Here is a 23,658-nt window from a genome sequence, read left to right as displayed (position 1 = left end):
TATTAAATTATCAACTTCAATTCAGGAATGCTCTCTGCTCTGCCCCTTAGTGCCCAAGACATAAGATTCTGTAAAATAATTATCTCTCGGCAAGAGACCAGTGATCACGAGCCTGCTGTTATAGTACATACACATGCTGATACTGAATGACACATACCTGAAAATTCTTCAATGTTATAATGAAATATTACTGCAATAAAAGCAGAGCCTATGCTAGATATTTCGTATCCTTTACTGTCTGTCCCCCTTCAGTCCTTCTGCTGAAGCTACTTTTTTCCATGTAGGCAATATTTATTCAAATATATTGAGAGTCACTTTTCTGCGCCTGTTAGTGTGCTGTACACTAGTGAAACATTCTTTACATGTGTCATTATCTACAATTAACTTAATATTCCATGTTTCAGCGTGTCGCACCCTCTGCAGATTGTTCTGCCCATTCACAACTGGGAACCGGAAGAGGAGCCCCGCCAAGAGGAGGAAGTTGGACCATTAGTGGAACATATTTATGAGGTAGCTGTTGGCTGTGTTAAAGTTGTGTTGGGGGGCGGGGTGGTCAGTCTTATGTTCTTTACTAATAAGCTCTCCATAGCATTTTAACCCTTTGCACTCCGCTGTCCCCTCTCAGGGGACATTGCAATTTATTAGTGATTACGGGGAATTGAGTTATTTCTTTTTTTTTTTTTAAAGAGTTATTTATTTGTTTGTTTGTTTATTTGTTTATTTATACAAGCACTGGGTACAGTCAGAAGCGGGGGAGGGTGAGAGAATTCACCAGAGCCAGAGCGGGGAGCAGAGCAGGCAGAAGGACCGAAGTACACTGCTGAGGGGAGCAGCGGGCGGCAGGAGAGGTCTGCGCGCCATGTGGGACCCTCCTCCAGTGTCTGGGGAGCAGCCGGGGATCAAACCGGCGCCGCAGAGGCTGCGGGCAGCTTTGCAACCCAGAGCTCAACCGCTGCGCCACAGGGGAGGCCCGGGAATTGAGTTATTTCAACGCAACTTTTCGAGACATGCATGTTTCCCTGAAGTTTTATCTTGAAATGGCACAAGAAATTAAATCAAAATATCGTAAAATTACTAAGATATATACAAGAAATGTCAGCGGGTTTCGTGTCGGACGAGAACGTGAGATGCGTGCTCACGACGGTCCGAGAACTTCGCAACATCACTTGAAAAGAGCGATAAGGGGAGTTTGTAGAAGAAAGGTCGGTTTTCGAACATAGCGCGCACTGTATAGTGAGATACATAATTACAAATAAACAAGTCTACATCTGGAGGAAAAGATTTTCAAAGCTGAGCTCATTTTGGTTTGAAGCTTCGAGCAGTGCACATAGATGTAACGAGGAGAAAATCGGAAAAGTGATTCTTTTCTTAGTGAATAAATTGTTTGGTGAAAGCTATTTTGGTAAATATCATCTTGTCAGTTAATAATAACAATTAGAAATTTTCAACCCATGCATTTATTCATATTTTTTATTAGAACAATGGCAAAGCGTCCAACCACGAATGAGTCTCATGACACAAGTAGTAGTGAAGATGAGCTCCAGATAGACCTCTACACAGACATGTCAAACATGCACTAATCAGCCTGCAATGCATACTGGGGAGTGTTACAAAACTTATCATACTGTACAAAATTATAAACAATAAAATATTGTTTTTTTTGCAAATATACATTCCTCGATGTCACCCAATTCATATAAGCCCAATATCATTATAATACGTTACTTGGTTCCAAAATTATACTAAATAATACGAGGGTCTGTAAATGCACGTTTCCGCCTCAAAGTAGCGTCAAGTACCTGGTAGCCAATGTCCAGAATGGTTCGGAGTGCAAAGAGTTAAAAGACACCAAGCCAAGATTGGGCTTTCAATACTGCCTGACTCTGCACTCTTGTGCCATCATAATGCACTGGGGGTGGGGGGATCTGTTACATAGTGAGAAATATTTTGATCTTAAAACTGTTACTCTTTTCAAAATATTCTTCATTTCCTCTGTTTTTAATGTTTCAACAACCTAAACACTAAAATGACCTGCCCCCTTAAAATTCACCCACCACTTAAACTAAAGATCACCAACCTGAAGGTACAAAACATTGAAAAAGTTATGGATTATTTGCTGTTGTATAAAAAATGCATATGTAAGATGGTTGGGTGGTTGACAGATAAGAATGATATTACTGTTATTCTAAATAACCCAAAGGAGACATCAATAGCTATTTGAAATAGCCTGTTAATGAGTAAAATACTTTCCAGAGGCAAACAAACCCATGACACATGAAAAAGACCTGATGATCTTTTCCCCCTTCAAGTGTTAAAATATGAATAGGAAGAGCTTTATTGGCCCATCATCTAGAATATTTAAATTTTTTAAAGTTATAAACCAACATATACATACATTTAGTAGTTGCTTTTTTGTTAAAGTAAATTGGTGGAGAAGAGTAGTTATTCCTGCTCATTTTCAAGGGATCAGGGATGGAGTTTTGGTAAAAATGATGTTCAAGCAATTTTCTCTTTGGGGTTCCTTCTCAGTTAAATTTCTCTGTCCCTTTCCAATGTATAACTCTTGCTTCTGACATATAATTCTGGGGATGACTCTCATCTCAAACTACAAGGGACATGCCGAGCATTCGCTAAGGCTAACAATAAAGCATTTCAAAGCTGACGAGTTGTTTACATGTGTGAGAAAGAAGTATCAACGCCTGCTTAGTGTCAACATGAAAACCTCTGTCATCTGCCCAACCTGCAGCTCAGAATCAGAATTCCTGCCCAAAGCCAGATCAAAGCTTTGCCTTAAGCTCTCTTGATAGCAAGACATTAACACAGTCCCCAAGCCCACTCCAACAAAGAATCTCACTGGAGAAAAATGCTGTCGATTATTAAACCTTGTATGCACCAGTTTCTGGTAAAGATGGTGAAGCTTTAAGATTTGAAAATATATTCAAACTCGATAATGCTCATGCAGCCCTGCTCCCAATCTCAGCATAAACGGATCATAAAAATTTAGGGTACTAATCTATCAAAAGCAATCATGGAAAGTTTCTTACTTGCTAATGTCATGTCTCCAAATGTACTGTAGCAATGGATGCCATGTTGCTATGATAATGTGAATTAAAGGGGCCGCCTAATAAGCACCATCAACTATAAAGAATTTTATTGATCATTGTAATTGTCAGAACTCTTTGTGGGAAAAAAAGACAAAAGGTCTCTGCTAACTTTAAAGTGAATTTTTTAAATCTTAATAAATTTAAATACACTAAGTGTTTCTCGCAAGCTGTTTGGTTCTGCTAGTACAAGGTCTGTGTGTTTACAGCGTTCATCTCTTTATGAGATGTAGCTTTCCTTTCTTTGCCATTTGCTGATTGAAACAGAAGGAACTCGACTTTGAAACGCGTACTTGAAGTGAACTGTGGTGAGCCTTTACTGTCTCTGACCCTTGATGGATAGCCATTTTTCTAGAAGGTGAAAGAGAGTGCATCCCATATGGTTGCAATTGACAAGTCAGTAGTCAGGAAAGAGGCAGATTTCAATGTAAGGAAAGAATAACTTGGTTTTGAAAGCATATAATTAAAATTGCATTTCTAATGCCGTGATTAAATTGATATAAATTTAAGGTAAACATCACAATAATCATGTGGTCTTTGCTGGGGAAAATTGCTCTTAGCGCCTCACAGATTGAAGAGCCCCTCAGCACGAGCGCGTCTTGCTCTTAGGACTGCTCCTCCCCACACAGATGCTGTTCCCCCAGTCATTATTCTAGATGAGTTGAAACCAAAAATAAATGCTTCTTAGAGAGTTTGATTTTATCATCTTGCTGTGGGCTGTACCATTACCTGACATGTTCTTTGCTTTTAGCTGCACAACATTGGACCAAGTGCCATCAGTGACACCCTACTGGAGGTGGGCTGGCCATTCTCTGCCAGGAATGAGTTTCTTCTCTATATTTTTCACATTCAAACTCTGGGACCTCTCCACTGCCAAACAAATCCTGATATCAACCCACAGGATATAAAGGTGGGTCTAACAGAAGCTTTATTTTTATTGTGATAATGAAAAAATAAAAGCAGTGGCTTGGTTTTTTTATATTAAGTGAAGTAATTATATGTTATTCAATGATAATTGAACAGAACTTTTCTTTTAGTTACGTAGTTAAAATGTCAGGCCTAACTTTAAATATCACTTCTAGAAAACTTAACTGTCTTATTTTTATTGCTCATAGTAACCTGTCATTTAGCCTATGCCAATATGTACCTTTTATAGATAGCACAACCAAGAAAAATCACAAATAGACATGTCATATTTGGGGGAATTTGTACAAAAAGTTACTTTAAAAGCTTTTTTTTTTTTTGGCATATTGCCAAAATATATGAGGATCTTTGTCAAAAAAAAAAAAAAAAAAAGGTTTTTCCAGATGTTGCCAGTGGCAAGTGCTGAAATGCAATAATTTACCAAAGGCCATCTCAGTGCCCTGAGAATCCCCCAACTAGAATTTTCAGGACCCCATTCTTTAGTGGAGCTTATAGAGAAGTCGTACATAGTGCCCCTCAGTCTCAAGCACATGTGGATCTCATGGTGTCTGTGAGGCTACAGGTGTGGCTTGAAATTCTGCTTCCACAAACACCTACCTGATAGTCACACCTTGACTAGGGAGGAGCTCAGGGTCCATGAAGCTGATGCCTCCAAATTAAGATCCAAGTATGGCTTTAGGTTCTTTCTGGGAAGGAAAGAAATTCGTTAACATACACCCTTGGAAATGTCCCATTTGAATGAGAAAAAAACTTTAAAATCAAATGTTGTCCTCCAAAAGAACTTCATTTAAGAATGAGCCTCTGAACTGCAGACACAGTTCCCCTGCTAGAATGTCGCAAAGGGCATGCTTTATGAAATACTAACTCAGTCATCCAGGACAGTCTTAACCTCTACTCCCAACCACATTATTTATTGTGAAAGACTTTCTTTCACCAAGCAAAGAGAGGAAAGGGGTTCAGTATTCAAGAATTTGTGAAGCAACAAGCCTCATTTTTATACAAAAATAATAAATAAGGCCACTTGTATTCCACAAAATTATTTCAAATACTTTCTCCCTGGAATTTTTTTTAACTTCTTCTATCTTTGCTTCTCATTGAGATCATTTTAATGTCATCAAGGATAATAACTTATTATTAAATAGCATCATCAAATGTTAATTATAACAGCTAAGTAATGAGAACTTTCATATATCCTGTTCTGTAGTTAGCATATCCTGGAGTTTGATCAAAGATTCTTGGAGCACAGAATGATGAGCAAGGTTTCTAACTCTAGTTGAGTGTAATGTTTACTTTATTTCTGACACTGTTTATATATGTTTGTACATTTTATGTAACTTGTTTAATGTGCACCATGTTGGTTGTGAGTTATTTTTTCTTGTTGCAATTTAACAATCATTTACAGTGACTGGAACAGTATTTATAGATGATTTGCCTTAAATGTTGACAGACTGGTGGAAACTCAGTGCAAGTATATACTAAGTAAGCACCTGCAGTTCCTATAATTTTCACGGTATAGACTTTATTAAAAATCTGTCTGAGGCTATAAATTTTTAAATGCAATTTAATTATGCTCATTTGATAATATCCCCAATTGGTAGAAAATTAATATAAGATTTGATTATGATATAAAGTAGAAGTTCCCTAAAATAATTATGAAAATTCATGAAGTCTTAAAATTCTAAATTCATAAAAAACATGAAATGTTATTACATTCAGGTTCTCAGAGTACTTTTACCTATATTTAATAAGTATGACCCAGACAATCTAAAAGATCTTTTATCAATAAAAGTTTTTAAATTTTAGTTTATTTTATCATTTTCTATGCATAGTTGAAAATACTTGATAATTGTTTTCCTCTTAAAAAGTAAGTAATTTCTTGGTGAAGTCACTATTAATTTACTTGGCAATTTATTTTCCCCTAGATAATGCAAAACTAAGCAGTATATTGTTTTAACATGAATTGGAAATTACCAAAGAATAAATTGTTTATCCGATCTTGTTATCATCAACAGGATAGGTCAAGGAATTTTTTAAACTTAATATCAATGGCAAATTCTTGCATCAAAGTAATTTTTCTAACTTAATTCTTTAAGAAGTAGAGAGAGGGTAGGTTTAGTAAAAGGAACAGGGAGACAGAAATATATTCGTATAGGCAAAAATGATCACTATTAAATATTAGCTACTGAGTGGACTAAGATAAAATTCCTTACAAATGGTTCTATCTTTTCTTCATAAACAGAGCAATCAGTAATAAATGCTCTTAAAACATCTGCATCTCTGAGCAGTCAGTTTTCCGCAAGTTCATCTGAGCATGCTCCAGTCCCCAATGGACTAACCTCCAAAATATCCCAGACCAACCACAGATGTGTCAGAAGGGAAATTATTGTCCAACTTTCTGAAGTTTCCTCCAAAGGATTTACAAAGTTTCCCGCCATAGTTTCCTCTTCGACCATTCAGTTAATTTCCTTTTTGCAAAATGCCTTTCTCATGGGTTCACATATACCTTAAGCAATACCCCCCATTCTTATTGTTGCCCACTTAACTACTAGAGTAGCTCCCTCCTTCACCGTCTCTTTCCAACTCTACACATGTCTAGGCACACTTGGTTATGAAAAACGAAACCCCATACAGATTTTCTAGCCTACCCACCGCAAAGAATAAGTGCCACCAACTCTGAAGCCCTTGAAATTCCCCAGCTATCCCTTGCAGAAACTCCATGTTTCCACATAATTTCTACTTTCTCTCTAATTAAACCTAGCAGTATTTAATATCATGCATTTAAAATAGTGATTCTTTCTATTTTTAAAAATTATTCATATAGCAGTAATCATAAGGGTCATTTGGTTGTTTTTGCAAATACATATTTTCATGCATCAAAGTCATAGTGTGGACTAAGTAGGTCTTTCTGTGGACTGAGTGCTAAACCAGCATTTAAAACATCATTTCTAAAGAGAAATGCATTCTGAATGCAAGCATCTAGCCTAAAACCTTCTGAAATGCAGTCTGCCTGTAAATTGCACATGCATTCCAAATGTACTATCCTCATATAAGCCTCAAAGTCAGCTAAGGCCTGAATATGGTGTAGTTTTCACAATCGTAACTGGCACAATTTGGTTATCCTCCCACATTACATACCCAGCACCCAAATGTGCCCAAGGTTTAAAGCGCAGACACCGACTGCCTTGGAGAACCACCACCATAATCACGCTACTCCAGGAGACAACAGCAAAAGGTCTCCCCCATCTACCTCACTTCTTGCCCAAACACAGAGCATCAGCAAGTGACTTAGGGCTGGGGTCAGCAAGGATACACTCAGATGCCCCTTGATCAGTTTTTTTTTTTTAAAGATTTATTTATTTATTTGTTTATTTATTTATACAAGCACTGGGTATAGTCAGAAGTGTGGGAGGGTGAGAGAATTCACCAGAGCCAGAGCGGGGAGCAGAGCAGGCAGAAGGACCGAAGCACACTGCTGAGGGGAGCAGCGGGCGGCAGGAGAGGTCTGCGCGCCATGTGGGACCCTCCTCCAGTGGCCCGGGAGCAGCTGGGGATCGAACCCGTGCTGCAGAGGCTGTGGGCAGCTTCGCAACCCAGCGCTCAACAGCTGCGTCATCGGGGAGGCCCCCCTTGATCAGTTTTTTCTTTAAATATCTGCCTCATCTCAGATAGGCAGATTCACTAAGTGAATCATGGGATTCACTTAGTCTGCTTTTCAACACTTATTCCAACATCAGAGGTTGAGGATAGACAGAGGCCAAAGGAGCCACCCAGCACCTCATGGGGCTCAAGCTAGTGTGAGGGTGGCAGTGTCTTGGGCACATTTCCCCTCCTGTTTCTAGTAGATGCACCAGAAGTTCTTTGCCACAGCTTTTTTCCTCATATGACTAATTGGCCAGATGGCAATTTTGCTATAAATGATGAAATAACTAGTTGATAGATGGGTATGACTGGTGGTTTCAACTGATGCCGTACCCATTTTTGTTTTATACAAATCTTAGTCTAAAATAGTCCATATGGGCATATCATCCAGCGATTCCACTCTTAGCAATCTACCCCCCAAAATCACAAGAACACTAATTAGAAAGGAAACCTGCACTCCTATGTTTACTGCAGCACTATTTACAATAGCTAAGACGTGCAAACAATTCAGATGTCCCAAAACTGATGAATGGGTCAAGAAGATGTGGTATATATACACAATGGAATACTACTCAGTAATCAAAAAAGACAAATGCATGCCGTTTGTGGCAACATGGATGGAACTGGAAGGGATTCTGCTAAGCCAAATAAGTCAAAGGAGAAAGACAAATATTGGATTGTGTCATTTATATGAGGAATATAGAGAAACTGAACAGAGGATCAGGAAAAAGACAAAACTTGCAAGCTGACCATAGATCTGAGACATACAGCAGGGAGAAGGAGGGAGGGAGTTAAAAGAGGTGTGGAATGAGCTATAGTGGGAGGAGAATTATGGAGCATACACATGAGGGGAGAAATCAAATATTGTACAAAAATGAACAATGATATAAGAAAACAAATTTAATAAAAATAACAAAAACTAGTCTATACAGTGACAAAAAGATGTAAGAATCTTAAAGTAGTAGATGATAACAATTATGTATATTACTAAGACTTACTATAAAATACAGCCACAAAATTCACTAGAAGTGTAAAATCAGAGAGAAATGAGAGATGAGAGAAAATGAAAGAAAGTAAAGCCAGATTGCATACTATGCTGGAAATGGATAACATCAGATTGCAAACCCTTCCATAAGAAGTTATCTTCCAACCCATCAAAACCAGAAGTTCACCAAGCTATGACAAATATAAAAGTGACAACTAATAAGTCTCATTGGTCTTCAAGAATATTAATTATTAATTCCTTAGCTGCTTCAGATACAATAGCTTATTCTCATTCTCTGGTGCCATGTTTACCAAATTTATGACATGATATTAAAGTTGAAGGCAAAAAAAGAAGAATTAAGCTCCTCCTATCCTGTGTGTTTCTCCTATCCTATATGTTTCTTGAAATTGTGACATTTTTTGCTATTTCATAGTAAAGAATTTTTCATGTTTCATTATGTCCCTTTTATTTTGTGATTTTTATCTTTTTTATGGCAAAATTACCTTATGCCCAACTAGATATGCAGTGAAAATGCGTACAGAAAAAAAACTTAGAACAAAACTACCTAGAACCCACTCATTCTTACTTTCACATTTGCCTGAAGGGGAGGTTGCCTGAATGAAAAGGTTGCTGTTTTTGGTTTTCTCTCCCTTCCAAGATGGTTTTACTTTATCAAGTTCATTTTTCTGTCTTCTATCAACATGCAGGTGTAAGCTGTTTGCTATGAAGTCTTCATGATGGTTCAGGTTAGATAGAGGATTTTAATGTGGCAATTTCTTCACATTCTACCATCTAAAACATTCTGAAACATTCAACCATCTGCATCATTCAGACTGATCCATTAAATCTAATTTGTTCCAGATCCTTCCTGGAATAAAATTTTAGAGTTGAGTAAAGTATTTCTCAACTGTTCTAAGGACAGTAAAATAATAATTTCAAACTATCAATTTTCTTAATTTGGTGGGCTCTATCCTGGGGTTTGGAGTCCTTCAAACAGGCTAAGTCAGTATGATTAAAGAACCAAAGTTGCATAAAGTTTTTTTTTTAATTGGCAAGATTTTGTAATAAATAACCAAATAGTGTGAGACATTGGGGCAAAGGGCTGAAGAATATAGGGCCGTGCCCAGGGGAGTAATATACTCCAATTAAACCTGCATTAAGATCACAGTAGAACATTCTGGGCATCTATTCAAGAAAGAAGTATCCTGAGGTAAAAATGATCTGCTAGAAACTAGACTAGGATGACCATAACAAGAGAAAAAGTCAATGTTGTGTAACAAACTGTCTTCAGAGCCACAGGAAGCAGGAGGTTACAACTGGAACTAGTCTCAAACAAGACCATTCCCACAGGAAGTCCAAATTACAACCAGATAGTACAAACATGGAAAGCAGAAACAGAAACCGTTTGTCAGGGATTACAGCCCAGCAAATAGTTGATTTTTTTAAAATCAATGGTCCTGCCGACAGTGGCTTGGCTTCACAAATTTGCATGATTCTGTCTTATCCTTCAGAGTGCTCTTGCTTCATAACTGCTTCCATTTACTTACCGTTTCTCATTAATTCAGGATGCGGAGACACTTGCTAGTTCCTAGAAGAACAGCCAGCTCCTCACCTCTCACACACACACACACACACACACACACACACACTCTTATAAATCAGGACACAGACGGAAGAAGACCATTTAGTAAAACTTTACTGTTAACTGCTGATCTCTTTCTGTTCTCTTTGGAATCATTTTGAGAGTCTTGAAGATAAGGAGCCATGATTTATTTCATAGCTGAGGCATTATCTGATGGCCTGTTATTGCCCCTTAATGCTGAGACTTCATTATGAACTCTCCTTCAGGGGAAAAACCTAGCTGCTCATTAACAATACCTAATCAGGAGAGCAACAGCTAATTTTAATTTTTTCCTCTCTGATGATGGTGCTTTGGGAACCACTGCTGCTTGCTCTTGAGTTTGTCTTCTTCCATGTTTCTCTCTGCTCCTCTCTCCATCACTCACCACTTCCCCACTCCCCCTCCCCTCCCCACCTCCCCTCTGCGCCCCCTCTCCTCTCTCCTCACCTCCCCTCTCAGGAATGTTCCCCTCTGATAGAGGAAATGCAGTCACCTTTTCCTTTTAACTGTACCAGTAGGTCCAATTTTCAGCCACCAAATAAAATGTTTTCTTCAGAATCAATGTCTCTTTAAGTGGAGCTTCAGATTTTCATATTTTATTTTATTTTATTTTTTAAAGATTTATTTATTTATTTATATAAGCACTGGGTACAGTCAGAAGCGTGGGAGGGTGAGAGAATTCACCAGAGCTAGAGCTAGAGCGGGGAGCAGAACAGGCAGACTGACAAAATACACTGCTGAGGGGAGCAGCGGGTGGCAGGAGAGGTCTGCGCGCCATGTAGGACCCTCCTCCAGTGGCCGGGGAGCAGCCGGGGATCAAACCAGCACTGCAGAGGCTGCAGGCAGCTTCGCAACCCAGTGTTCAACCGCTGCGCCACCGGGGAGGCCCGATTTTCATATTTTAAAACGTAAAAGTACATGTCCACCAACTAAGTAGAGCCTCAAAATCACCAATGAAGTGAATTGATTCTTTTAGTTACGGATTGCATGAACTTTCATGTTTTAAAAAAATGAGGTGTTGGGTTTTTCTTTGTCTCCCAACAAATCCTTAACATTTATGTCTTAAGGAAAATTACACTGTAGACAGATACCCTGGGATTGTCTCTACTTCAATGTAATTATAAAGAAAGATTACATGAGAGAAGTCCGCCATCTCTTGTGCAATAGGAGTACGTGAAATCCAAACAAATTGCAAACAAATCACAAACAACAAGAAAACCAGTATGTGTTGGATTTGTTTGGGTTCAATCTTATTTTAATCCTATGTTACCCAATCCTTTTCTTCAGAAGCTACATTTCCAATTTTGTTGTACATTCCAGCTACACTGTATCCCTTTAATCCATAAATTCAAACCTATACCAGAATAGAGAGTTTGATGAAGTTATGAAAATAGAAAACTCCTGTTGAGGTCAAAATGTGAGTAGCAGCTGGGGAAAGATCCACACTTACTAACAATTGTTTCCTTACTGCAGAAAGGAACAATTTTCCTATTTGTTCTGAAGAAGATCCTGACGTGTCTTCTACTTTACTTCTTCACCACTTTACTTCTAATTTAGTGTCACCAACTTCTCACAGCACTTAGCGAAGCGGACACTGAACTGAGTGGCTGCTTTAATGGCAGCTGAGGCTCCCTCGCCTCTGTGGTTTCCGACTAAAGAAAGCCACAACCTTGGGTTCATGATCAGTGGTGAAAGAGGTTTGAAACATTCATTGAGAAAATAGGCTTTAACCGTTTCCACTGTTGTTTCCATTTCCTGGATAATTTCTTCCTTGTTTTTGGTTTTCTTCTGATTCTCTCTTTTCGTTTAAAATTATTTCTGTCATTCCACTTGAGAACAAAGGTCCTGCAAACCTTTTGAAGACTTTCAGACTGCAGCGTGGCAGTGGCATCCCTGTTTTGTTAAACAGCATTACTAAAAGTCATTGATCACCCCTTGCCATGTGAGTCCTTCATTCTCTCCTTCAGAGTTAAGTCCAGTGTTTTACTAAAAGACCACTTACAAATAATTGTGAATGATGATATACCAGGGGCCACCACAGGGGGATGTGTTCTTTATTTATATACTAACTGTGTCCAGTGAAACCATAAAAGAAAGTTGAAGCATTTTCTTCTCTTCGGGCGACTGTTTTTTCTCCTCCCCCTCTACCCTCTCCACTTCCTCCTCCTGTAACTTGGGATAAACTCATTCCTTCCAGCATGTCCTCTCTATAGTTTGGGTACCTAGAGTTAACTCTGTAACTTATCTCCCAGTGATCTATAAACAAAATTATGCATGATATTTGTAAAAAAAAATGAGAGAGAATATGAAAGAAAATATATTAGGGAATCTTAGAGATTTGCACATTTTTTTCATCTAAACTCAAGTTTTTTTCCATTTTTTTATTTAATATTTTTTTTAATCATTTTTCATTTTTGCACAATGTATGCATTTTCATCTTGGTTATAGTCCCCATACAATTTCCACCCCCCTTGTTTTGATCCTACTCCCTTCTCCCCCCACCCTTGTAGTGTGTCTCTGGTTTATATAGTTGCTTGTTGATTTTGATTTTTACTTTATTATAATTAGTCTTTTTTCCTGGTCCCTTATTTAGGTTTTCTAAATTCCTGCTATGAGTGAGCCCATTTGGTATTTTTCTTTTTCTTTCTGACTTATTTCACTGAGCGTGATCCCTTCCAGCTCCATCCATTTGCTGCAAATTGCATGAGTTTATCTTTTTTGATTGCTGAGTAATATTCCATTGTTTATATGTACCACATCTTCTTGATCCAGTCGTCTATTTTTGGGCATTTGGGTTTAAGCTCAAGTTTTAATCTCTTGCTTTCATGCCTTTTCTAGTATATTCTCCATCACTTAGTATCCTTGAGCAACTCTTCAGCTTGCAGTGCTTCTCACTGTGCCAGGCCCTGGCATAAGTACATGTACACACACCTTTTAATCATCTCTCCCTCAATCTCAGCTCTTTTCCAGCACTTTCAGAAAAAGGAGAGTTCTTCCTCCAGTTCCAAATTTAACTTTCTACATCAAGTACCTCCCCCCCATTCCCTTATATTATATAGGAAACTTCTTTCCCACTATTTCCTTTCTTAGATCCTATCAACTTATTTAAATTTCCTCTATATTTAAAATAATAATTTAATAATTTGGCTCTGCATCCTCCTCCACTGAATGGTTTCTTTCCCCTTCCATTTTCTGCCAAGCTGTACTTGCTATTTGTAGTTTTTATTCCTCTTTTACTCTGATTATGATTATAAAATACCAGGGCTGGGTTTTGTATTTTAAAATGTTAAATATCCATTTTGAGAATATATCAGGAAATGTGTAAAAATAGAAAGAAGAAAAATTTAAATTTCTATTAATATCACCACCCATTTACTGTCACATTTTCTATTTATGCATTCACATTTTATATATATAAATATTTCATTTTGTATTACCAGTAATTAAGCATCCTCTTTAAAAATCCATGTCATTATCATATCTAAAAAGAAACTATCAAAATTCATTAATATCATTAAATCTCCTTCACTGTAACTCTTAGATCACTATTTCTCTAGAATTTTTTTTTCTGTTTCTAGCTATACAAGGGAAGGATAAATCCATTTTTATTCAAAAAAATCTTATTATATATTTTACTTAGTTCCCTGTCCTTTTCCCTTACTAAGATCTTGAATCTTTTGAAATTACTCTGCAGCTCTACATAATCATTTTAAAAAACTATACAGGAGTCTTTGTATAAATGCCATTATTTTATCTATAACCTGTATGTTCCCATAAAGTTTTATATTAATACCCTTTGTCTATTGTAAATGACTACTTTAAAATTCATGTTTTATTTTGTTTTGGTTTTGGAGCTTTTTTACTTTGCGTGGGATGAGGCTACATCTCATCCCTGAGCCCCTGGGAATTAGTCTATCTGAGACTAAAATTAGGATTTAATTTCATACTTTTTCAAACAATTATCCATTTATCCAAACCTATTCACTCTTTAGCATCCACAGTTCAATTTTCACCTGTACAAATCCTCTGCTCAGAAAAGGACACCTATAAACTCTTAAGTGACACATTCAGCTCTTGTTTACTTTTCTGCAGGTTTTTGACTTTTTTTTTTACTCCCTTATTTTGCATGGTTTCCCCCCCATCTTAGTTATGTTTGTTGGATCTTCTTCCTCTCCCTGTTTTGATATTTCCTGGGGTGTTACATGTGACTGTGCCTTTTATTTTGCATCCTCTTTTTGGACAACTCAGACCAGTGAACAGGCAATAGAGCTGGTTAGGCACTGATGGGGAGAAGAGCTATAATGTGACACCCCCCCAAGAGACCCAGGGAACCAGCCTGGAGCATGAAAGAGGGGACAGCAGTTCTGCACACAGGAAAACAGGATTCCAGGGGTCCTGGTGAGAAATGAGCCTGGAGAAGCAAGCTGAAGCCAGCACCCACAGGGCTTGCATGTCAGTCGTGCTAAGGAGGCTGGATTCTGTCTTTCTCTTTGTTTGGTACATTTTTTCCAGGTTCTTAGGACATTCTGAGCTCTATCATTTCATCTTCTGAGGTACACACTAATCTGCAGTATAAGAATATCTTTTCTTCATTCTACAGAGACAAGATACTGTTATTGTCCCTCTGACTACAAAGAGAAGCTAGAAAAGAAGATGTGCTGGGGGTGGAGAGGGTTTGCGGACAGTTAGGCTTCTCTCTTCAGTTCATCTAAAATAAAGAATGTTAATGGGATAATATGTGTGTTTTCTTGGAACTTTCAAAATATTTATTTAGTCATCAGATATACCCAGCCTGGGGCCTGAGATAAAATTGTAAGTTCTAGAACATTTACAAGGCAAATTCAGACCTGAAAACAAGGTCCACCACAGCAGGGTTGAAGCAGTGGGCTTTGGAAATGTCATTTTCACTAGAACAAGATTTTCTCCTGAGGGTGCTTCTTACAGCTACAGGGGTGTGGGGCTCAGACGCCTGATGTCTGATGTCAGCTCTTCGATCTCACCAAACTGTTTGCCCACCATCAGCACCTCACTTTTTGCCACCTCCAATCCATCTCCCCCCACACAGAATGCTTCTCCTTTAATGAGTTTAACCATTTACAAGGTAAAATGTGAGAGGAAGGTAACAAGTAGTCACCCCCATGCCTTCTATCCTGATGGGGACGCACTTCTGCTTTAAATCTTATCCTTACAAGATAAACTTTCCAGGAATGCATTCCTCATCCTTCATGAAGTCCTATATTTGGGGAATAAAAAGACTCGTTCCTGGTCAGTGCAGTGAATTTTGCTGTTGAACATGCTGCTGGTATATGACAACATGTCTGTAGTCTCATGTAGATCAAATTCAGTGGCAGGAAAAATACTGCCTGGAGTTCAAGGCTAAGGAAAAGGTATCAAGAGTTAGTATAATTGTATGTGATATCTCTTGTTTTCTGTTTGCAGCCTGCCGCTCCCCCAGAGGACACCCCTGAGCTTAGTGCCTTTTTGCGAAACTCGACCATCCCTCATCTTATCAGGAAGAGAGATGTCCCTATGCCGGAGCCCCAAAGACAGAGACCCACAAAAATTCTGGTGCGTTATCTCAGTGTGCATCTAGCTAAGGGGAAGAATTGGATTGGACACAATTCCCAAATACACATGTTTTTAACTTCAAGTGTTGTTTTACAGTCTTCTCCAATGCGCAGATATGCCTGATGTTTTTTGGCAGGACATATTGTGAGAAAGGAAAGCAGTGTTTCTATGGGCACAAAGGAACAATCGCAATATAACATTTTCATTCTTCTAAAGCTGCCATGCAGGCCACATTAGAGAAATAATGATGAAAACAGAAAGTGTGACTTTTAGTTCATTTCAAGAATGTAAAGATTCCATCAGCTCATCTGCAGACTCAGCGGTAAGAGTTTGCAATGGGCCTGGACAAGCACTGCCCAAGCCGTGGGGCCTTGTACAGGGGCATTGCCCTGGTTCTCAGAGTCCTCGGTCTGTCAGCAAGAACGAGAATGGTGTGTTCAGGTTCTGAGGTAGATGTAGGCTGAGCTGAGTCAGCCTTTAACAAAACTATAGACACCAGTCAGGAGTCAGATTTTTTTTTATTCAAATTTCACTTGTTCCAGTGTGAATGCTAACTTAAAAAATGGTTTTCAAAAAACAGGTCGTAAACGTTCTCTGACATTCATTTTTGACTGAGGCTGCCAATATAAAAATTTTCAAAGATGGAGATGGACAGAAAAGTAAAAGGAGCAAGTCTAATTTAATTGGTCAAAATTAAATCAAGAGAGGAATGTTTATGATCAAGCAGTTGAAATTACATGGCTGTGTCAGTTGGCAAATTGTGGTTGAAGTCCCTATAAATTTTTATGACCCTGTAATATTTTTTTAATGTAAGAGTAGGGAAGTAACATGCTATTCACTTTAGAATAAATTAACAATTCCACATATTGTTTCTAAAATGCTTCTAATAAGAACAATAGAAAACAATGATTGACATCTATAGAATTCTAATATGCAGGACCAAGGGGAACCCCTCTGGAAAACCAATTATCCAAATTTATGGAGGATTAACAATTTGGAAAATCAAGGTTAAAATATGTTTTTCTGTGTCCACTTCAGCATATGTCTCAAGAGTCCACGGAGGTAGTAGAGATTAATAACTAAAACTCTTTTGAAAATTATCTGCTCTTGTGCTGTAAAGTTTTTTTCCCTCTACTTTTTTCTCATTAAGGATTTTTTAAAGGCAGTTCATTTTTAACTTCTGAGTATCATTGAAATTTATTACTTGCAGATGAGAGCAAGGCAATCCTGATTTCCATATCTGATTTTGTTAACTCATATTTTATTTTCTTTCTTATTGGTTCAAAATTGCAAATCCTACACCTCCCCATGTCCTCAAGTCAAAACAATTCTGGAGAGAAAGTGATTATGCAAAGTTTATTCTAAAATCAAAAGCTAAATAAGACCTCCTACAGATTTTGTTTAGTTAAAAACAACTTACTGAATCACATTACTGATTAGGAATTTTAAAGTGCAAAATGCCAACATCCTGTGTTGGGATCATAATTTCTAATTTGCATAGAAAAAATGTCTATCTGTAACACTGAAATATAATTTCTCCTCTGCCTAAAACTTTCCTTGCTTTTCTCATCTTGGGCCCCTGCTGCTTTGGTAGTTATCACCCCATCTCCTCAGTGCTCAGCTTACAGAAACCTTATCTTTCTAACCCTCTTTAACATTTGATACTATTGGCTACTTCCTGAAACAATAGCATTCCTCAGCTTCCCTGAAAACATTCTCTCCTGGTTGTCTTCCTACCTTTTGGCCTGCCCCTCAACATTTTTTGTGGATTTGTCTTCTACGCATCCTTACATGCTCCTGAACCTCAGGATTTATCCTTGGCCCACCTCTTCTCTCTATTGTTTTTTGCTCTTTCATGGAAGTTTTTTGCATGATCCAGTCATTCTGAGGTGTGCCTCCTGGTATCTTAGCCCTTGAAAGTCTCACTGTGTTTGCTGAGCTGGATGTATTTGTTGATCTGGATGTACAATAATCATCTCCGTTCCAACATGCCTAATACTGTGTTTCCATGACTTCCAAAACCTTCTGCTCTAGAATTTCCCATCTCAGTAATGCCAGTACCCATCCGCCAGTTTCCCAAGTCAAAGAGTACTCTATACCCATGCTCTTCTTCACCCCTACCTCCCATTAGTCACCAAGTGTCTATTCCACTGCCTAAACTACTCTCAAATTCATCTTCGTCTTCCATTTCCAAGACCTGGATTCAGGGCTTTCTCATTTATTGCTTGGACTTTTGAAATAGACTCTTAATATCCTCCTTGCCTCCCAATCTCCTCTTTCCTTTCCTTCCTCACATTCATCCTGTGCCTTAAAATATAAGCCCGATCATATCCCTGGTTTAAAATGCTTCAGAGGCTCCCAGGACCTTTTGAATAAAATCTAAACTCCCTAGCACAAACAGGAAGATTCTTTACCACCTAGATTTTCTCTTTTTCACATCTCACTTCCCTCTTCCACATTATACCCAGATACACTTTTCTCTCTTTTTCTGAACATGCATTGCCTTATATAAGGGAACCATGTCTCCACCATCCCATACATTAGGTAATTCTCATTCTTTATGATTCTTTCCAAAAGTCACCTTCCTCAAGATTCTCCAACAAGTCTAGCTAACTGGATTACCATTCCACGGAGTTTACAAGAATTACCTCCTCTGATTCTTTTGCCTCTAGAGGATAGGACATGAAGAATATATCGATAATGGCATTACATATACATGAGAACCTCAAAGGTGACAAACTGCAGAACTTTAAGGGCTCCTACTCCTACTATAGACGCAAAACTCCAAATAAGTCAGTACCCAATTCTGGTAGAATCAGCCAGCCCAACCACTGTCCTTGGGAACATAATGTCAAACTCTGGCCATACTGGAATTTATCACATATACATTCCAGATTGCTTTGTTTTTAGAGAATTCCACAGTTCTTTAAAAAGGTTTTCCTGATAATACATTCATCAGATTCTGTGGTTTAGCAATTTCATTAAATTGAATTGCCTCACTTAATTACTTCACATAACATTGAGTAAACTGATCTTTACTGAGCAACTATAGGCCAGTGTCCAGTGCTTGAGATATGAAAAATTAATAAAGCATAGCCCAGATGCTAAATTCAAATCAGTGGAGTACAATTCCAGAAGTGCCATCCTACACATGGCACAGTGAAAATGAATTGTGAGGTGTCCTTTTAATTCCATTCTGAGATCCAATCAGAAAATACAATTTAATAGGTAGAACGTCATGATAATGAGCACTTTTCAAGAACATGCACCTCATATTTTAAAAAGCTACCCATTATAAGTTGGCAACTCTAGAAACTGGTTAATAAAAAAACCTGCTTAATAAATTGAACTCACAGCAGCAGAGCCTGTTTATCACCCTAACACTCACTGTTTGTCAAAGGCTTATTAATATGGCATCTTGCAGATAGTACAGACTCAGGGACCTTGATCTGAAGCCTTTTTAGGACCTGCTTAGTCCAAGTTCTTGTGTTATGAATGCCTTAAGAAATACCTTCCTGGAGTTCTGAGAAAATGAAACAGAACTATGCAATTGAGACTGCAGGAAGGTTGTTCAAAGTCCTTAGGAAAGAGCTTTGATTTTATGTTGTTTTATGTTCCATTTTCGCTCTACAACCATTGAAGTTGATGCATTATTACCACTAAGCTGTACTTTTTTTCTTGGCTTTTTCCATGTACTTATTCTTTATTCAAATTAATATTTTATGGATGAGGTGGTGACAACTGAGTGTCGGGGCCCAGACCTGGGGCCCAGACCTGAACATCCGGGTTCTTGCCTGAAGCAGGTACTGAATGTTAGCTCGAGTGAAGGTTTCAAGTTTCCTATTGTGATGACTGAACCTTTCCCCCTGCTTGCTACTGTGGCTTGTTTGCATTGGTGGTCTCTCCTTGCTAGAGATAACGAGAGACCTCCTCCTCTGAACCCTATATAACATTGTACACATTCCTGAATAAATGAGACTGGCGATGATCCTGGCTTTGTCTCCACTCCTCCCGTACCCCTGTCCCATACCAAGCCCCTGCTTCCTCCCACGGGTACCCCGTTGATCTGCCCGGCTGGCCCGGACACTGAGGAAACAAAATATCAATAAAAAGTTTGGTTCTCTATCATGATTTAAATATACAATTTGCTACTACTGCTGGTTTTTGTTTTTGTTTTTGTTTTTTTTTCAGAACTGTACAAATATTGAGTGCTTGCAGATCTCCTGTGTGGTGGGACGACTAGAAGGAGGAGAAAGTGCAGTCCTGAAAGTCCAGTCCCGGCTATGGGCTAAGACATTTCTCCAGGTAATAAAAATATTGGTGTACATACATACCTCTCCAGGGAACCTTTACTCAAAAGCTCAGAGAAAAAAATTTTTAAGGGTTCTAAAATGTTTTAATTTTTTATTGTTAAAAGAGGCTTTAATTTGCAATTTTTTCATTTAAAAAATTTTTAAATTTTAAATTGAACTAAAATTTTAACATTTTTTAATCTAAATATCTTTTAAATTTTAAAAAGAAATTTCTGTGGAGGAGTTGAGCCAAGATCCAATGGTCATCTTTCTTACCAGGTGACAATAATTTCTTTCCGATTTTATTGAGATATTAACATATAACATGTAATTTTAAAATACACAGTGTGATGATTAGACAAATGTATATATTGAGAAATCATTATACAATTAGGTTAAATAACTTCATCTTCTCACATAGTTACCTTTTTGTGTGTGTGCTAATAACTTTTAATATCTATTCTCTTAACTTTCAAGTTTATAGTACAGTATTGTTAATCATACTCACTATGCTATACATTAGATCCCCAGAACTTATTGATCTTATAGCTGGAAGTTTATGCCCTTTGACCAACATCTCCCCTAGCCCCCTCTAACTCGCCCAGCCTCTGGTAACAATTGTTCTATTTTCTATTCCTCAGTTTGGCTTTTTGAGATTCCACATATAAGTAAGATCACGTAACATTTGTCTTTCTTTATCTGACTCATTTCATTTAGCATAGTGCTCTCAATTTCCAGCCACATTTCCTTCTTTCTTATGATTGGATAATATTGCATTATACTTGGGCTATTTTTATTGTCTTTACCAAAGTCTATATCATATATTATATATAATGTTACAAATAATTAATTGTATTTATATAACATAAGTAAATGCATTAATATAATTGCATATTATATCATCATATATAATACTATACATATGAGGCAATTTAAATATCCTAAGTCTAAATGTATATATATATGTATGTATATTTAAGGAAGACAATTTAAATAAAATGAATATCTATGACCTTCATATGTTAACTTAGATTCAAACAATGCTGTTTAGCTCTCTGCTTTTTTTATACCCAGCACCTAGCAGTTCCTCAGCAAACATTAGTCAATGAAGTGTGGGTGAGTACAGGAACACAATTCAAGCCATATGCCCAATAAAGTAAAAATAGAAGTCAATTTATAAGGGGAAATGGAGATTGCCTTAGAAAGTTCCACTGGCTTAGTGATCCCACAGCTTGGACTCTAGCCAGGAGAGCATCTCAATAAAGTTCCTGATACGTGTGCTTAGTACATTCCTCACTGCTCTGTTTTATCTGCACCATGGAATCCCATAGATAACTCCATTGACTGTGCATTTCAAAGGTTTAAAATTTCTTTTATACTAAGGAGATGAAATTTTCCCTTTAGAAAGCATTCTTTATTTAAATTATACTTCTGTGCTGTGACCTTACTGTTTTAGAAAGATTTGGTAGGGAAGCCAAATTAAACCCCTACCAAGAATATACATTCTTGCTCATCTGGTTCAGTGTACCAAAGAAAATCAAATGGTAAAATTTTCTTGAGCTCTGCTAATAAATATAGAATTTTGTAGTTCTAGATTTTCATGTTTGCTGCCATTCAAAATATGCTCATAAATCTTATTTTTGTTTCTTAAATAAGCAGTAGGGAAATTAAAGTTGTTTTTTAAGAGATGGTTGTGAAGCCCCCTTTTATTTTTTTAATCTGAGGTAGAATTCTTCTACCTTAGCACTATTACTGTTTTGGACCTTCTAGCTCTTTGGTGTGGGGGTTGTCCTGTGCACTGTAGAATATTTAGCAGCATCCCTGGCCTCCACCCACTAGATACCAGTGGCAACTGACACCCCAGTGTGACAACCAAAAATGTCTCCAATATTGTCAGTTGTCCCCAAGTGACAGAATACCCCTGGTTTTGGACAAGTGACTTATGGAAAACTGCAGTGCACAATTTATTTGATTCTTGTTCTCTTTTAGTTCAACCATTATTTATTCATTTACTCAGTGAATGTTTGTGGAGTATCAACTCTGCACCAGGCACTACCTCCAGTACCACTTGCATTTCACTACCTCCAGTGCCACTTGCATTTCATCAATCTGCTCAGAATTACTCTGCTTTGGGGCTGTTACACCTTATCTAAGAGTTTAGTTGGCCCACACAGGCCAAAAGAGAACCTACATTCCTCCTATGGGCAGACATCACATGCTACTGAAATGAAAAGGGTGTCCCAATGAAGCAGGACCTCAATCATGATGACAAGGGACATCAAGGGGAAAATGGTTACTTTAGACGTCATGTCTCATTATGTGTATGATGCTCTATTCCAGCACACTGAAAATGGCATCTTCATTTTCCTGTTAAGAAGATCCAGTGAGACTGGAAGAAGTCAATAACAATAATGGACTTTCCAAACAATAAATATTTAGTACCAGTAGAGTCAGACCATGACAATCTGCAGGGACGTCCTATCAGAGCGAAGTGCCATTTCCAAAGATAAGGGACAGAGTCTCACATCATTGCATATCTATACATACCCACATCCCAAATCTCTGCACTTCAAACATAGTTCCTGCTCATTCCAGTCTATAGCTGTAGATAGATATAGATAGATAAGGTCTTTAATAGATTCTTCATGAAAACTGTAAGGTGGTAAACAATTTTTTCCATCCTAATCCAGGATAAAAGTTTCCAAACCTTGGCTGACATGATTTGCTACACTATGTTTGTTTCTTGTCTGCATGGTGAACATGCACCCTGTTCAGGAAAAAGATTTTATTGAGGTTAATCCTAAACAATTCCCTGTTCTGTGAGCTCTACTTCCAACAAAAACCTTCTTTTCAGCTTCGAGTTTTACCAGTAATTGCTCAGGTTTTATCTTCTCACAAGTGTTTGTTTCTGGTAAATGTTGAGTATTCAAACATGGACTAGATAAGATGGATATGTGGTTAAAAATAGTTTTGATGAGGAATGAAGCAGTGGGACGGTGGGAGTGGTAGACTTTATGATGCCACCAACCACACTAGGTATGAAACCAGCCCAGAAGCCTCACTCTTTTCTCTATTTGCTACCAACCCTGTAACTTTTATTAGCATCTCAACCATAAGCAAATTATTGTGGAAAGTACATAACGGAGCCTGCAAAGCACAGTTTAAGCAAGTCATCACTGACAGAGGAAAGAGTATTTTCTGAGATTTAATAACTACCTTCCTCAAGTTGAAGCTCCAAGACATTGTCAAGGGATAGTAACTCCAGCTGCTTTTTCTACCCTAAATCACCAACAATAAGACAGTGATTACTATTACATGAATAGGTTGCTATGAGGAAGAGGAGACTTTTTAATCTAAGAATAATATAGTTGTGATATAAAACATATGAAGCACTCAATTTTGAACTTGCAATCAATAATATGACTCTGCAAAAAATTGTTTACATGCATTAAATTCTTGCCAGTGCCATATCTTTGACCTTTAATAACAGTACTGGTGTATTTGTGGCATTGACTCAGGCTACCATAC

The 23,658-nt window shown here is 37.8% G+C and overlaps 1 protein-coding gene and 1 long non-coding RNA gene across 2 annotated transcripts in view; one reads left to right on the top strand and one right to left on the bottom strand.

Annotated features, from left to right (window-relative positions):
* ITGA8 (integrin subunit alpha 8) overlaps positions 1–23,658 on the top strand; it is a 140,544-nt gene that overhangs the window by 107,444 nt on the left and 9,442 nt on the right. The window contains exons 24-27 of the mRNA XM_037510662.2: positions 405–510; positions 3,853–4,011; positions 15,710–15,838; positions 20,030–20,143. Coding sequence (XP_037366559.1) covers positions 405–510; positions 3,853–4,011; positions 15,710–15,838; positions 20,030–20,143 — 508 coding nt within the window. The remainder of the gene's footprint in view (positions 1–404; positions 511–3,852; positions 4,012–15,709; positions 15,839–20,029; positions 20,144–23,658) is intronic.
* Positions 4,588–23,658, bottom strand: part of LOC119245275 (uncharacterized) — a 117,903-nt gene continuing 98,832 nt past the window's right edge. The window contains exon 3 of the long non-coding RNA XR_005125252.2: positions 4,588–4,711. This is a non-coding gene — a long non-coding RNA (uncharacterized LOC119245275). The remainder of the gene's footprint in view (positions 4,712–23,658) is intronic.

Source organism: Talpa occidentalis, unplaced genomic scaffold (genome assembly GCF_014898055.3).
Source record: "Talpa occidentalis isolate TD23 unplaced genomic scaffold, MPIMG_talOcc4v2.1 talOcc4.14, whole genome shotgun sequence".
In the NCBI taxonomy this organism is placed as follows: Eukaryota; Metazoa; Chordata; class Mammalia; order Eulipotyphla; family Talpidae; genus Talpa; species Talpa occidentalis.
This window is presented reverse-complemented; position numbering and strand designations above follow the sequence as displayed.